The 17,050-nt window shown below is 40.7% G+C and overlaps 1 protein-coding gene across 1 annotated transcript in view; it reads left to right on the top strand.

Annotated features, from left to right (window-relative positions):
• The first annotated feature begins 8,872 nt into the window (after positions 1–8,872).
• The window catches only part of CACNA2D3 (calcium voltage-gated channel auxiliary subunit alpha2delta 3), an 877,278-nt gene continuing 869,100 nt past the window's right edge, over positions 8,873–17,050 (top strand). The window contains exons 1-2 of the mRNA XM_030205518.1: positions 8,873–9,182; positions 9,863–9,944. Coding sequence (XP_030061378.1) covers positions 9,064–9,182; positions 9,863–9,944 — 201 coding nt within the window. The 5' untranslated portion in view covers positions 8,873–9,063. The remainder of the gene's footprint in view (positions 9,183–9,862; positions 9,945–17,050) is intronic.

Below are 17,050 nucleotides of genomic sequence, written 5' to 3'. Positions count from 1 at the left end.
TTGAAAATTGCATGTCCAAATTTAAGTGTGGTGCTAATTTGCATTCTCAGTTTAATAAGATAATGAGCCAATTAGTGGTGCCGATAATTGGCTTTTTAACAAGCAATTATTGGCAGTTTGGCACAAATTAGATTTGAGTGTTAAGTGCATAAGAGTTGGGCGCATGATCCACTGCTAAAATTTACACATCACCCGAAAAAGGGGGCATGGAAAGGGGATGGTCATGGGTATTTTAGGGCGGAGCAGGGTATGGTTTTGTGTTATACGCGTAATTACAGAATAAGGGTGCTCTGCGTGTAAATTTAGGTTCAGGCATTCACACCATGTTTTCATTGGTGCAAATGGTGATGCCTACATTTATGTGCAACCATAACACTTCATGCCGAACTATAGGCGGAATTTATAGAATAATGCTTAAGCAGGTTTTTTCCGCTTCGATTTTTTTTAGGCCTTATATATAGAATCTAGCCCTAAGTGTGAATTCTATGTCTCAATCGTTTTTATTGGTAAGTAGAACCAGTTACATGTCTTAATTTTATTGCAAATGGTAAATGTATAATCTAGACATCCTACACCTAACCTCCTCCACATCCCTTTATACACACCACAACGCCTTCCTCAGACATGTTCTGTCCATTTACATTGGGGTCTATCTGTTCAATAAACGGCTCCTTGCCACCGGGGCCAGAGTGTTCCAAAAGGGGCTCCAACATTGCTGCAAAGATTCTCCTCTTACTGAGGAAAGGTCCTGTACACCCATCCGCTCCATCCTAAAGAGTGCAATTATCCGCATTCTCCATTGCTGTACCCTGGGGTAGCTGTTATAAGTGTGAATTCTATAACAATTGCATTAGATAATACTAGTGTAAGTTCGCAGTTTTACATCTAGATTAAGACACGAGCACTTACGTCATGTCAAAAGCTGTTGCAAACACTCGCACCTAATTGCAGCCAGTTTGGCATGTAACTGCTAGCATTCTATAACCTGCTAGGTCCATCCTTGACCCATCCATGCCCCTTCTAGGTCCACACCCCCTTTGCAGCTGCATGCTCTGGATTTTGTGCACACAACTTATAGAATACCTACTAATGTCACTAACACGCGCAACTGCTAATTAGTGACAATTAGCACCAATGATAGCCAAAAATTGGTCATTAACGCCAAATTGCAGGTAATTATTAACATGTTACATGCACAACTGACATTATTCTATGACTTGTGCATGTAGCTTGCTCCACACCAAGCACCCTGTGCCCTTTAGAGAATAGCACTTAGCGCTGATTCCTGCAACCAATGTTGGTGGTGCGGACTTACAACAAATGAAATCTGGTGTAAATCTTGGCAGGCAATTTAAGTGCCCAACCCGATAATTCTATAATATCTTGACTAAATTATGGGAATGCCCTTGACCCTCCCATGACCATAACCCTTTCTGGGTTGTGCTTGAGACAATTTTGATGCACAACTTTATGGAATAGCATGCAGACAGAAGCACATATAAATCAAAATAACTGCCAATTAACACCAAAAAAACTTACAAATTTGCTTGCATTGAACAAGTACTACTGAACTGATGAAGCAGCTCACTATTAGCAAATTAAAATTAAAGATGGTATAGTGCTCAATTCATATCTTTGGCTGTATCGATTATGTTTGCCAGCCCTTTTCCATATTCATTGGCAATAGACCTGCTGTATGACCACGCAGTGATTTGCTGGACAGAGCTGCCATATTTGCTGAATCATAAGGATTTTAAATTCTAACACAGAATGATTCATCCAGGTGCACTTTGAAGTGAGGTAGATGGCAGTCATTGCCTGGGGCGTGGACTAAAACAACGCAGATTGCTAATCTGCTTGAATTAAAATGTTTGATGCTTCTCCCAAACGTGAATGCAGGAGCTGCTCCATTTTCTTGTCACTGTTTTTGTGCTTCCTAGCTGCCCAGTAATCGGATACCACGCAAGACGGCACTCATGGAACCCTTGTGGTTTAATATCTGTAGTGAGCAGACTGTATTATCTCTTGAATCTGCTAGCAAGATTGCTCAAAATGCAATGCCCATTAAAAAGTAATAGGGAGCAGTCTGGATGAACTGTTTCTTGCAACATTAGTGTCACTGTGATGGATTAACAAAGCCCATAAAGAAGGGGAACCCACTTTTTTTCAAAATATTTTGCATACAAATACTTTCTTAAAAAGTCCCTTTGTTGTTGTTGTTGTTGTTTTTGAATTGTGATATTTGCTTTGAAGGCATATGGGGAATGTGATAAGCCATTTCAGTGTGTAAAACTGCATTATGGGTGCAAATCTATAACTGGGTGCCTCCGTTGAGGTGTCACAAAGATGCGTTGTGAGAACCTATTCTATAAAGACATCTCTGAGCCCAGATTCCATACTAGAACACTAGCAGAATCTGGTAGCAGCAGACCTTCCATTTACATGCCCACAGTTACACCAACTATAGACCTAGCGGAACTGTGGGCGCCTAAATATGGAAGGGATGGGTGTAACTTACAATATTTTGTAAGTTACCCTCCAAATTCTATATAGTGTGACTTGAGTTTTACTCTGGAATCTGGGCATATTCTGATGTGGGCACAACTCAAATTGGTTAGCAAGCCAATCGGTGCCAATAATTAGATGTTAACAAGCTATTAGCACTAATTGATACTAATTAGAAATTTATTTAATGTATTCATACTTGTATCTCAAAAACGAGATTCGGTTCAATGTGGCTTACATTTAACAGTTCTTAGAGATTACACTGATTCAATTACATTTACAAGGCTGTATGTTACCGTGTTTTACAGTGGTTGGCAAGACAACTATTAGTGCATATGGAATAGTAATTGGGTTTCTTGAGAAGATATGTCTTAGTTCATTTCTTATATGAAAATTACGTGTACTACTCACTAAGCATATTCTATAAAGTAGTCCACCTAAATTCTACTGCACAGATCTCAAAAAGGGGCATGACCATGGGTGGGAGGAGCATGGGTGGTCATGGGCATTCCTAAAATTTACACACAGTGTAATAGAATAACCTGTTCCACGCCTAAAGTTAGGTGTGGGCATTTACACCAGGGGCGTAGCCAGACTTCGGCGGGAGGGGGGTCCAGAGCCCAAGGTGAGGGGGCACACTTTAGCCCCTGCCGCCGATCCCCTCCCCTACCATTTTTGACCTCCCCGCCGCCACCATCACCTTTGACCCCCCCAGCGCCAACCATTTCGACCCCCCCACCTCTTCCCGCCATCGCGTACCTTTGCTGGTGGAGGTCCCCAACCCCCGTCAGCCAAAGTCCTCTTCTCTGGTGTGGCCGCATTGCTGATCTGCAAGGGCAGGCTTCTGTTTCTGTGAGTCTGACGTCAGACTCATAGAAACAGAAGCCTGCCCTTGCAGATCAGCAATGCGGCCGCGCCGGAGAAGAGGACTTCGGCTGGCGGGGGTTGGGGGCCAGAGCCAAATCTACAGGGGCCCATGCCCCCTGTGGCCCCATGTAGCTATGCCCCTGATTTACACAGGATTTCATAGGTGTAAATGACTGTGCCTACATTTTAGTCGCATGGACGGCATTATGCATATTCTATAAACTGCACCTAACTTTAGGCATGGTTTATTCATCCATGCCAATTTTTTCAGCTCCAAATATAGAATCTGGCCCTGTGTGTGTAACTGGGAGCCCTGGCCGTTGCCCACCCATGCTCTGCTTGTGCCTATGCCCTTCTTGCATTTACATCCTATCTCTCACACATCCTTACAGAATAGCGCTGAGGTGCCCTGCTAGCACTCACATTGTGTTCATTTATCTACAAAAGTGTTACAATTCTGTTAATTAACACATGCAAGGGGCACATAAATATTGATGCCCAGTTGTAGAATTGTCATTTATAAGTGCAGAAATCACCATGAATAAAATAGCCTGGGATATAAAAGCTATTCTTCTGTGCCTGCATTCTTTGGGCTACATTCAGTGAATGGTGCTCAAAAATGACCCTAAAAAATCAGTACTCAATACTATTCTATTATGAGCACTGAAAGATTAAATAGTACTGTGTGCTAATTTTGACACCCGAATTTGGGCTCCGGGACGTAACCAGATGTAATTCCCACTGCCCAATTTGGACGCACGTCCCTGGTATTGTATAACACTGTGCACAAATTTTAGGAACACCCCTGACCCACCCATGCACATCCAATGGCCACAACTCCTTTTGGATTGCACGCTATGGGATTTGGGTACGCATTGTTATAGAATAGTACATTGCAAGATGCCAATTAGCACCTAATTATTGGCACTAATTGGCTCATTTGTCCAAATATTGGCATTCAACTTTTGGCACCATATATATATAATCCAGGGATTTATGTGAATGTGACCTTCTCTTGGTGTTTCTGGGGATAGGAGTTGACCTGTGCGCATACCTGAGAGCAGGTGTAATCAAGTGTGGGATTTTCCCATTTGGTAATTTTAAAAATAGGAAAGTATACACATACTCTTCCTTTCAAAATTGATGGAACTTATATGCATTCCCATTGCAAGGGTCAGTGCACCTTGGTAAGCAGGGTAAGCATGGCAGGGGGGCACTGACCCCTGGAGGACTCCACAAGCGATGTTTGCTGGCAGCTCCCAGTTCGTCCTAGCCCCCTTCTCAGCAGCTAGTTCAACTGTAGTAAAAAGCACCCTGACATGCAGGAAAAGTGGCCCCTGCTGTTACCACAGGGCTCTTTCCTCCCCGCAGCTCAGTAAAAGTCCCCTTGGAGAGGAGCAGACAAACTTTAGCGGGTCAATATTCAGCTGGTGGTGGTCACCATTTCCATCTCCAGCTAAATTAGACCCAAATATTCAGTTCCGAGCCATATCTGGACATCAGCACAAGAAATCTGGGTCATCAATGGTGCCTGGAAGTTATATGGGATCAGATGATATTCAGTTTTGCACCCCTATAGCGAACCAGGCAAAGTTAGTACTGCTTTTTGAGCAGTCCTATGCCTGGTTAGCGATGCAGATACTGGTACTGAATATTGCTGGTGCACACAACTTCTGGCTGTGTCCCAACTCTGCCCCCAGACCATCCTGGCACTAACTGGAGAGTGCTGCAGAAGTCAGACCTGGTATTCAGCAGCACTAAAATATCAGCTCCCCAGTCCACTCAGTGTGATTTAAATGGGCAGGAGCCTGAATAGCAACCCTGATGGGCCGATGCTCAGAACCAAACATGGACGCGACGTGATTAGCGCTGGACTAGCACCCGTATTAGTGAGTGCAGAATACTCAGAGGCTCTAGTGCAGGGGACAACATGCATGCCAAAGATTAGCGCAGACAAGCTGTTAATATAGTCAAACGGATGTTGATGAGGTCGTTTCTTATTCCCTCCAAATAACGTCAGCTCGGAGCAGGTGTTAGGGTGATCTTTCTTTAAAATCTGCTGCTTTTATATAATTTGGAACCAGAAGAAAGCCCTTGCAAACCCCTAAGCCCTGGTAGTGAGAGATGAATGGGTGGGAGTCAGAGCAAACCCAAACCTGAAGGCGAACATTGGCGCCTGTTTCCTGTGCTTAAATATAAGCCTTCCAAATAATAAAAAAAATTTTTTTTTTGAAACGCTTACATTTAAAGGCACAGAAAACGGACACCACTTCACTTCTGGGTTTGCCTGGAGCATGCGCACAAGAGCTGAGCTTGCTGCAAAACTTTCTTCTGTGCATGCACCAAGTACATTCCCCAATTGCTTTTGCTTTTACAACGCACAAAAAATAATCTGAATACTATTTCCTTTGAGCATTGGTGAGTTAGGTTTCTGCACTGTTGGCTTACCTGGGAGTTCTGAGCATCGGCCCATGAGATCTCCACTTCAGCTCAATTGGCAACTGTTTTCAAAATTCTCTTCTCATTCGTGTCTACAGTTATTACTTTTAATTTTCAATGATCATATCACTTTTTTCATTCCTTCATATTTATTTGCTTGCATGTGCAAGCCCTTTCTGGGCTTTGAAAACTTCATAGACACAGCCAATGCCTGCAGCACTTTACAAATGTTTGCCAACTTTTTTTTTTGTTTTTTAAAAAGCTTCAAGACAGGAACATTTAGAATTTTTTATATTTATTGTAATTTATTCTGCCTCTTCACATCTCAAATTTAAAGTTATTGAGAGCAATATGCTAACAGTTTTCTGTTTACGTCTTTGAAAATTATGCACAGCCCGAATGCTGCGCCACCTCATCCATGGCAATTTTGAAAGCTATTAGGCTACTGTGCGCATCATGCAGCTTTTCCTTAGGTTGGTGCCACGAGTTTACACCGCCAACTTTCCCAGCTGCTGCAGTATCTAAAACAGAGATAAAACCTCAAGGTGGCTTTAAATTTAGCACTGGTGTGTGCTAAGGACACCTCTGTGGTGGGAGAAATTGTCAGTCAATGTTATCAGATCGGAAGGCCTGCCTGAGCGAGATAACAGAGTTTGTCGAGCCCAATATCAGATTATTTTAAGAATCAGAACTTCATTAATGAGGTAAAACCTACACTTAGCCCTGGTTGCTATGCTTTTGGGGGAAGAAGGAAAGCTGAAGTTTCCAAGTTTTATCGTTGAAAAGCTCTGTTTTATTTTTCTGGCCTCGCACAATACGGACTGAAGCAACTTATTACATCCCCAACCACCTCTGTGAACAAAATTACTTATTGCAGAACAGGTACTGTGTATAAAACGTAAAAACTGGACTTAGTTAGCTCACGAGGCAAAATGAACTCCCCATTTTCCCCAAACCGACTTTCCACTTCTTCTCAATTAATAACTGAAAAAGGAGCAAAATATAGCAGTTACGATGGGAGGATATATATCCATGGAACCAGAATTCACTTTGGCCAAATTTTATAGGCTAAAAATCTCATTGATGTGACATTTGTCATATAAACAACATATCTACACAACTGAAATTTTATATTGTGTTGAACATACTATTATATCATCTCATATAAGCTATCTGGCTTGGCTAACTCAATGAGACGGTCTTTCAGTTTACTTAAAACAAATAGCAAACCACACTTACTAAGAGGTAGGATTTTTAATATCCACAGTACTGGTATTCTAGTTGATTTCTAGTTAAAATAAACGTAAAATAAAATAGATTGACGCTGTTTATTGCTATAGGAAGCATATAAAGAAGCGTGGAATTTATTATAAGCGTTTACTCATCCGTGCGTATCTTTACATTTTGCCTTTAGGTAAACCAGCCACCTAGTTAAAAGCAGACGCGCATCATCATTTCAATACAGCTTACAAAATGCCCAGTGGAGAATTTTCCCTATAGAAGCCCCTCCAAAAATGTAATGGAAAATTACCATCCCGAATGTGCATTTAATCCCACAAAGAAAAAAAAAAAAGCAGAGAATTTAAGATAAAAAAGCTGTCACCCAAACGTGTGGATAAGCTTTAATCTAACAACATAATTTGTTTTCTGACCTTTGATACCATGTTATACTTAAGCACTTCAGATTGTTACTTAATAATGAAAGATTTCGGAGTTGGTAGCGTTTAATACCAAAGATTCATTTCAGCAATATTTGTGCAAGAAAAAAACAAAAGAAGGTTAAGAATAGGCCCATAAGATAGACAATTCCAATAAACTGGGAACCACACTCGGCCATAGTGGAATGATCTCGTCATGCTGCTTGGCCTAATGTAACATCACCTCTGCCAGGATTCATGGTTCATTATTGGTTCCTATACCCTCTTAGGTACCCAGCTTCAGTGTACTGGGGGGGGGGGGGGGGCGGCTGAGGGGGTAGGTCACAGCTGACATGGGGAAACTGAAAAGACTGAGACTGGCACAGGAAATTTTAGGACCAGGTGGAATATCTTCCGCCCCCCCCCCCCCCCTTCTGGAATATCTTGTGTTCTTATGCCTTCTTTACCAAGGGGACTTCTCGGCAAGCCCAAATTGATAATTTATTCATAGGCTCAAGTCACTTAGCTTTCATTGATTTACTTATGCCGCATTTCCTTTCATTCATAAGCCCTTTAAATTCCGGAGTCCTTTGATAGCTGCTGCTGCAGCAGGGATGGGAAGCAAACGTGTTTTTCGTGCACAAGGACGAGCTTTGCATGACTCAATTTAAACTGTGCGATTCTGACCCGAGCCAAAAGACTGCTTGCAAAAGCTGCTGCTGCTTCTTTAAAGAGGCGCCCAACGTGCCACAAGGAGCCCATGTGTTCCTTTGATTTTTTTTTTTTTGTATTAATTATTTCTCTCGGTCTACTTTTTCTGTGCGAGTGGGTTGACTTCCTTCCCTTCAGCTTCTCTCAGCCGTGCAGCAAAAGCAGTCCCAGAAGAGCACGAGGCTAAATGAATCGGGGAGTCTCTCCGCTGGGCATTCACAGTACCTTGGGTCGCCCCCTCCCTCCTTCCCCCCGCCCAGCTCTTCTGGGCACCGTGCGTTCTACGCTGGCACTGCCAAGGATGGCGATCTGAGCCCTAGCCCTTGGCACCCTACTTTGCATAAACACCCGTTCCCCGGGCCACCTCGCCCTGGCCTGCCCTTCGTCAGCACTTTTCCACGAAAGTCTGCTCCTGCTTCAGTGAACCTGCACTGCATGACTTGATCTGGGATGAAGGCTGGAGGTTACAGGGGTGCATCAAGGAGAGACCCCTGTAAAGCGGCTTTCCGTTTGTAAAGTGCGCAGTAATTGCTCGAAGCTAGGCTACACCGTTGGAATCAATAGAGTCTGCTGCTTTCTTGCTGCTAAGGGCACTTTGGACCAGCAGTAGGTCAGCGAAGTAACTACAGTACACTGTTTACTGCGGAGTTGCAAAGAAGTACGTGCAAGTGTCTGCAGCAGTCAGTGACAGTAACGCTTTGCTGTTACCAAGGACACAATAGTTTTTCAAGCCGGTCGAGCTTTCTCCTGGTGCTTCTTCTCTTATTATCCCGAGGACCATTCTAGGATGGATGATAAATGAGCAGCTGTGATTTCTTCAAGTCTGCTTTTGGAGAGAGGCTAGAGAGCCGCATTCTGCCACTAAAAAGCTGTGCTTTTCATTTGGACCAAAGACAGAGAAAGCATGCAAGGGATTATGAAAGCTCTGCATGCATTTTGGGGTGCCCTTTTCCTGCTTTGGCTAGCTTTTAATACCTTGTTGGTGGATGTGGTCGGATCAGAGCAGCAAATCCCGTTATCTGTGTAAGTAGCTTGCGATTTTGCTGTCGGCATCCTCTCTCCAGGGTTACATTTGTGCTAACAACTTGCATGCTAGCGCACAAGTTTGATTTTTTTTTTTTTGGTTGGTTTTTAGTTTTGCTGTTGCAGATGGTTCTTTAACCTCTTTAAGACCAGTTTAAATTTTACGGGGTTTTTTTTGAGGTGCTAAATCTGAAGTCAAGCTGCCAATTAGCAGTAATAAGGAATTTTAGGGTATATAGTAGTAAAGCTTTTATTTATTTAAGTTGCTGCACTAAACAGCTGTAATATCCAGTGCTGTTTCATTACTTTATTTCCCCCCCCCCCCCCCCCCACACACACACTCTTCCAGTGAAATCTCATGTTCTGAACCTACATTACTGAATTGCAGATCTGTTCATCACAGTTTCTGGTATGATTAAAAAGACAGGGACTGCACAACACATAACATACATAATGAAGGCTTTTTTTTTGTAATTTTGCCTGATGCATTACATCTTTATGAACTTACATGGACTTGCAACTCGCTCAAATCCTTGCTGTTTTTATTGTGCTGTTAGATTTTTTTTTTTTTTAATCAGAGCTTTTAAATGCAAAATTGCTTGGTTGGTGCCCAGCGGAAGCAGTGGGATGTTGCTCACATCCATTCTTTCTCTTTAATCTTTTCCTTTTCCCTCCTTTAGTGTAAAGCTGTGGGCCTCAGCTTTTGGTGGGGAGATCAAATCCATTGCAGCTAAGTATTCAGGCTCCCAGCTTCTGCAGAAGGTAAGGGCTTTTTTTAAAATTATTTTAATTTTAGTATTCGATATCAAGCAATAATTTAAACAGAACAGATGGAAGAAAGTGTTTACTGCATTTTAAAAAATCGTATTCCAGATCTCTTAGGTGGAAGAGAGTCTGTCAGAGGTCTTGCTCTGAATACTATCTAGTTGGTACTTAATGCATTCTTGCACAGTTTCATGGCTTCATTAACTGGTTATTTTTAGATTCAGTTAATGGTAAGCGGCAATAGAACAGACTTGTAGGATTCCGAGCTGCTGCAGGAACCGGAATTATTTTTGAATGCCTATGGAGAGGTTCCCATTTCTTGGAGGACACAGATGGTCCTTGGCGAAGAATGTTAACTTTATATTATGAGACGCGCTAATGCTCATGTTCCAAATTGTCTCTATGTAGTTTCCTGAATGGGAGGAAGAGGGTTGGGGGGGGGGGGGGGGGCTGCACGGTTTGTCATTTCTGCAGTCCTTGGCATCCCATTATTCTCCAGTCATCTCAACCCTGTGCTGGAATGTATTACATCACACAGACAAGAAGAGTGAATGTGGTTATCTTACTGCTCAGCTGCACAGGCTGGGTAATAACCTCCTAGAGCAGAAGACAAACTTGAGCAGTTGGTCCAAGACTGAATAATTCTGCAGAGTAATGAGGTTGGAGAATTGATTATTAGGCCTTTTATCGAAAGCCGCATTTTTTCCTCTTTTTTTCCGAATGTAACCTTGTATTAAACTACCATTCCAAGACACACTTTGCCCCCAGTGTGTGTGTGTGGAATCATTGACTCTGGCGGTGTTGATATAGCCTGTGGAGATTGATTTTGAATCCCAGCCGGGGCCTAGAACTAGTCCCCAGAATCAAATAGTTGAATCATAGAGGTATGCATTAAAACAATAAAGCACAATTTTATATTGGGGTGGAGTGATATGTTGAACATTGAATGTTTATGAAACAGTTTTTTCAAGGTATTGTAATGAATTATTTTTCACATTGATTTGGGTTTGGATTATGGGAATTTTAGGATTCTTCTTAAATCACACCTCATGTAGTGTGCATTGATAGCAGTACATTTTCAAAAAAAATAAGACTTGAAATAACACAAATTTTAAGAAGTTTTGCTTTTCTAAAAGTCTGTCAAAAATTACTTGTTAAGCTGTTAAGCACTTATTAATATTAGTTGTGTCAAATTATTTGCACTTGTCTGTACAACAATTTATACATCTTGGGTACGATTCCCTAATGTGGCAGTGCCACGTGACCTTGATCTTACCACAACATCGCCCTGTATTTGTTCACACCGGAGCCTGCAAAGGCCTCTCCGGTACTATGTAAGCCACATTGAGCCTACAAACAGGTGGGAAAATGTGGGATACAAATGGAACCAATAAATAAAATAAATGCACAGCTTAGTGAGACTGAAGGTGCTTTAACAATGACAAAATTGCAATTGAACTGAGCTCAGACCTATTCCAGAATACAAAAACCTTTCCTAAATTGTAGCATATAAGTCCTGATTTAAAAAGGACTTTCACCGTTCTGTGCCTTTGAAAATACATCCTTTGTGATAAGGTTGCAAACCCTCTGTTTTGCTTTTCTATAGTTACAGAAAATTGATGAACAGTCTTTGCAAAAGCTCCTAAAAATTATACGGTTGTAAATTATGAGAGGCTTTTTGCCGTAGTATAAAATGAGAAACCTTTCCCTTTTATTTTAAGAAGTTGGAATTCCCTCCCATTGGTTGCCAGGTGAAAGGCTGGTCAAAGCCAATATGGTGCTCTTTGTACCTGCTCATGACATAGGTTCTTTGGTCCTCTGTGAATGTATTTACTGGAGGAATCTTTTATCTGCTCCACATCTGCCCCCTGACAGTTGTTTGATTGGTCCCAGCTGTTTTTTTTTTAATGTTCTTTTGCTGTTGATTCTGGCCGCATCCTGCCCAGTCAATCTTCTTTTTCTTTCCCTCTCCACAAGCTTTCATGATTTGGCTTGTATAGATGTGTAAGCATTATGCTTGTTGGACTATAAAGTCACCCATGCATTATACTAAGGTGATTGCTTAACAGTTTTTAAAGTATCGGGTATTTCAAAATTCCTTGTGGATTGAAAGAATGTATATAGCATAAGATGAAAATCTCAACAAGCCTTTTTTTTTTTAATATTCTGTAACCAGGTTTTCTGGGTATTAGCTGAATATGTCATACTAATGGAGATGAATGTGATGATTTTCAGTCCTCAAAACCCAACTATAGAAACAAGTCACCTATACCAGGAGTCACATTAGATGTTTCAAAAGTTGCTAACACCTTCTCCTACACGGGGAGGGGGGGGGGGGGACCATGATTTTCAAGGGCCACAACTCAGTCAGGTTTTCAAGATTTCCACAATGAATATGCATGACATTGATTTGCATGCACTGCTTTTGTTGTATAGAAATTGATCTCATGCATATTCATTGTAGAAATCTTGAAAACCTGACTAGGTCCTGATCCTCAAGGACTGTGGTTGCCAACCCCTGAATTAGCACCATAATTACCACAATGACATTATTTGTGTGTAAGTCATATAGAGTGAACTTTGTAAAGAATCATCACCACTGCAGATCACAGCAGGCTGGTAAACCATCAAGGGCCTGATTCACTATTATCATTCTGCATTTATGGGAGAAAAACTTTAAGATAATCAGGCCCTATGTGACCCAAACACTCTATACTAGCAGTGTAGAAAGTAGTGGAGTGGGATTGCTGTACACACTACCCATTCTACTGCAGAACAGACGTTTAGTGGGACTGAGCAAAGAAAAACATAAGTAGTTAATAATTATGATATTTGATAAGTACATAAGTATTGCCATACTGGGAAAGACCAAAGGTCCATTGAGCCCAGCATCCTGTTTCCAACAGTGGCCAATCCAGGTCACAAATACCCGGCAAGATCCCCAAAATGTACAAAACATTTTATACTGCTTATCCCAGAAATAGTGGATTTCCCCCAAGTCCATTTAATAACGGTCTATGGACGTTTCCTTTAGGAAGCCGTCCAAACCTTTTTAAAACTCCGCTAAGCTAACCACCTTTACCACATTCTCTGGCAACGAATTCCAGAGTTTAATTACACGTTGAGTGAAAAAAAATTTTCTCCGATTCGTTTTAAATTTACTACATTGTAGCTTTATTGCTGGAATAGCATTAATCATTATTAGCTCATTCAGTATCAAAGGAGAGGCAAGATGCAGTGCCAAATCACTGTTGTAATTTTTGTACTCAACAACTCGTTAGGACAAAATGCCAATTTGCTGGTAGATTTTCAAGCTCTAGAATTACCCTCATCTTGATATTACAAATCATTTTATTATTTATTTATTTGGACTTTGCCTGACTGTCAAAACAAAGGAGTTACAAGTGATATATAGCAATCAAATGAAAACATATAAGAGAAGAAAATAGAACATGCAAATAAAATATTTAGAAAAAAACATTGAAACCATGTGCTCTGTATAGCAACATTGAATTAATTCTATTTCACATATGAAGCTAGACATAGAGAGAGGGCTTGGGACATATTTTCACACTATAATACTACTACTACTACTTAATATTTCTAGAGCGCTACTAGGGTTACGCAGCGCTGTACAAATTAACAAGGAAGGACGGTCCCTGCTCAAAGGAGCTTACAATCTAAAGGATGAAATGTCAAGTTGGGGCAGTCTAGATTTCCTGAGTAATCTCTCACAATAGCAATTTTAGCTTAAATCTAGGGTAAAGTGGTTGGGTAGCCATGTTAGTTCACTGTTAAAGGTAATAAATAGAAATAAAATAAGACAAAGAAAAGAAAATAAGATGATACCTTTTTTTTAATTGGACTAACAATACATTTTTTTGATGAGCTTTCAAAGGTAACCCTTCTTTGGATCAGAAATTCAGACATTTTTTGAGTTTCTGATCCAAAGAGGAAGGGTTACCTTTGAAAGCCCATTAAAAAATGTATTAAGTTAGTCCGATAAATAAAGGTATCAACTTTTTCTTTTGTCTTGTTATATTTCTGTTTATTAGCTTAAATCTAGAAAGATTTCTCTCTCTCTCAACTTACATTAAATATAAGCATTTTTGTAGTATACAACTGGCTTTCTAGGAGAATTGTATGTGGTTTTGTTTTATAATCCATTATTAATAAAGTCTGCATTCTAGCTACTGAAGAAGGGACTGAAGGGTTGGTATTTTGCACTGGAGATGGATCTCATTTGCTTTCCAGTTAGATTTGCTGCTATAAAAGAAACTATCCATTCTCTTGCTGCTATAAAAATATACTCTTCCAGTAATTAGAAAATTCTGCTGGAGTTTCTGATTCTGTTCAAATTTTTAATTAGCCCACATGCCAAACAGGCCAACTATCTGGGACTCATTCAAGGGAAAAAGGACAACGAAGTATTAATAAAATGATGTGTAGCTTTTTTTTCAAAAATGTTTGGGAGCAGTCATCTGCTTTGTGAGACCTGATCGCCAGAATTATAGCTGACTTGCATTCTCTTCTCATCTGCTAGAACGGAGATGCATCAGCTTTCTTCAAAGATTACATTTCAGTACAGTGCTTGTTTAACTCGGTAAATCATGAGCTTTTGAGAGGTTAACTTAGTGAAAGAAACCATATTACTACCATTTAATGTTCACTGGGTGGCATTTTAAACCTAATATTGATTGTGTGAGCAAATTACTATCAAGATATATAATGTTCTATTATGTATTGTGTTGACATTGTAAGTAGTATACTATGCCATACTTTGTATTATTTGAATATTTTTACTGCTGTAATTGTCTATTCCTCATGTTTGATTTATTCTTATTGTACACTGTCTTGAGTGAATTCTTTCAAAAAGGTGGCAAATAAATCCTAATAAAATAAATAACCTTTCTGGCGTGACCTATAAGGTACAAATAGTGCTATCATTTCTGTCTCCTATGGAGAAAGCTACATTACCTATTTTATTCAGCCTCACATTTTGTTGCACCATATGGTCCATAGTGCTCCCATGTCATTGCTGGGGAGATTTAACAAAAGCTGAAACAGCACTGACAACTGCACACATTTATACGGAATTATGCATCCAGATTTTTCTATAGTTCTTAACACGCTATTCTGCAAGTACTCTGCGACCTATTAAATTTTAAGTTCAAAGGGCACAGGAAATGATGACCATTGTAATGAGTTGTACTGCAGCAACCCTGCCTGAATGTACAGTTTCAAATTAACTTGTCACCTTTGCGTCCATTCCCACTGTGTATGTGTTTTTATATGCATACGCACACACAAGATGCAATCACATGAAGTGTAAACAGACTTAAGTTTTATAAAATACTGGAAATAGATATCTGAGTCACATATATACATTATGAGTGGCATTTTAGAAAGGACATCCAACTAAGAATATGGACATCCATCTCGCATGTATTTTAGAACAGGATACAGCCTGTTCAAAAAATATATAAGATGGACCTCCATGGGCTGGAAAGTCCAGCATGAGCATCTAATTTACAAACTGAAAGGTCCAAATTTTGAACGGGAAAAACAAGGAACATGGATATTTGTGTAGCAGCATTCTTAGAAAATAGCCACACCGACCTCCATGGGGAGCAGAGGGTCAGCCTAGTGGTTAGTGCGTTGACCTGTAAACCAAGGGACCTAGGTTCAAATTCCACTTTATCTTTTTCTTTTTGTAATTTTGAGCCTTCCAGGAACAGAAAAATACCTAGTGTATCTGAATGTTCACCACTTCAACAGCCTTCAGGCTTGCAAGTGTCTTATATATTTAGGTACAGTAGGTATTTTTCTGTTTCTGGAGGGCTCGAAATTAAAAAAAAAAATTGATGTGTGATTTGAACCTGGATCCCTTGGTTTACAGTCCACTGCACTAACCACCAGGCTACTCCTCAGATCTGCTGTCTGTTCTGTTAAGAATGCCCATAATTCCTGCAACTGTCATAGAGCCTAGTACCCCTTTCTGGTTTCATTTTCAGGGGAGAAGGAAAGGGACAGAAACCACTGGGGGATTAAGGAGGTGTCATGCCCTAATCCCTTCAGAGGACAGCTGCTCAGTCAGAGCACCGTTTTGTAACCTGGACGTTCCAAGTACCAGGTCTAAATAAGGATGTTCTTCTTTGTAGACATTGACGTTTCTTCCCCTTCAGACATCCAGATTTCAGGCCCTCCCTAGTCCCACCCAAAACATGCCCTCTTGCTATTTGGACGTACTGCAGTGTTGGATGTCCCTATTCTGCCTTTGCAAAATTGGAATTTGGAGGTTTCAAGTACATGGACATCCATTTTGGTATTTTCAGATGTCCACATGCTTCTAAAATGAGTGCCATAAGTGCATAAGTTACAGAAATATATGTTTAAATTGCTAATATTTGTGCCAGTAATATTAAATGAACCTTTCGTTACATTTTCTACAAATTATGGTATCTCAGCAAGTTAGTCTTTTAATAAGCTCAATAACAATTAGAACTTCCTCTGCCACCTTACAATAAATTATAGTTTAAACAGGAAATAAATCTGACAACTGATTCAGAAATAGCAATTGAGAAACAAAAACTCATTTAATATAACGCTGGTGGGGAGGATTAAGACTTGCTCACCCCCCTTTTTAAGGGAAGGAAAGGGGAAGGGATTTGGGGTCTAGCTAACACCTTTTTGGTGAATTATCAGGTATTGTAGGGCATTCCGTGTTCCTGGGGGATTTACAGTCGATGTCTGTACCCTTCCCCCTACTTGACTGATGGGAGACTGGAGCATCTAACTCATCCCCATCAGGTTTGCTGCTCCCTGTCCTCCCTGTCCTCTTGCATAGGTGCTTTTGTAGACCCATGATCCTCAGTTGTTTCAGATGGTACAGTGCATTTTTTCCCACACTCATGGTGCAGTCCATTTATTTTATTTAGATTTTGCTCACACTTTTTTCAGTAGTAGCTGAAGGTGAGTTACGTTCAGGTACTCTGGATATTTCTCTGTCCCAGAAGGGCTCACAATCTAAGTTTGTACCTGAGGCAATGGAGGGTAAAGTGACTTGCCCAAGATCACAGGGAGCAGCAGTGGGATTTGAACCG

This window comes from Microcaecilia unicolor, chromosome 6 (genome assembly GCF_901765095.1).
Source record: "Microcaecilia unicolor chromosome 6, aMicUni1.1, whole genome shotgun sequence".
Lineage (NCBI taxonomy): Eukaryota > Metazoa > Chordata > Amphibia > Gymnophiona > Siphonopidae > Microcaecilia > Microcaecilia unicolor.
The sequence above is the reverse complement of the archived record's forward strand: the minus strand, read 5'-3'. Positions and strand labels throughout refer to the sequence as shown.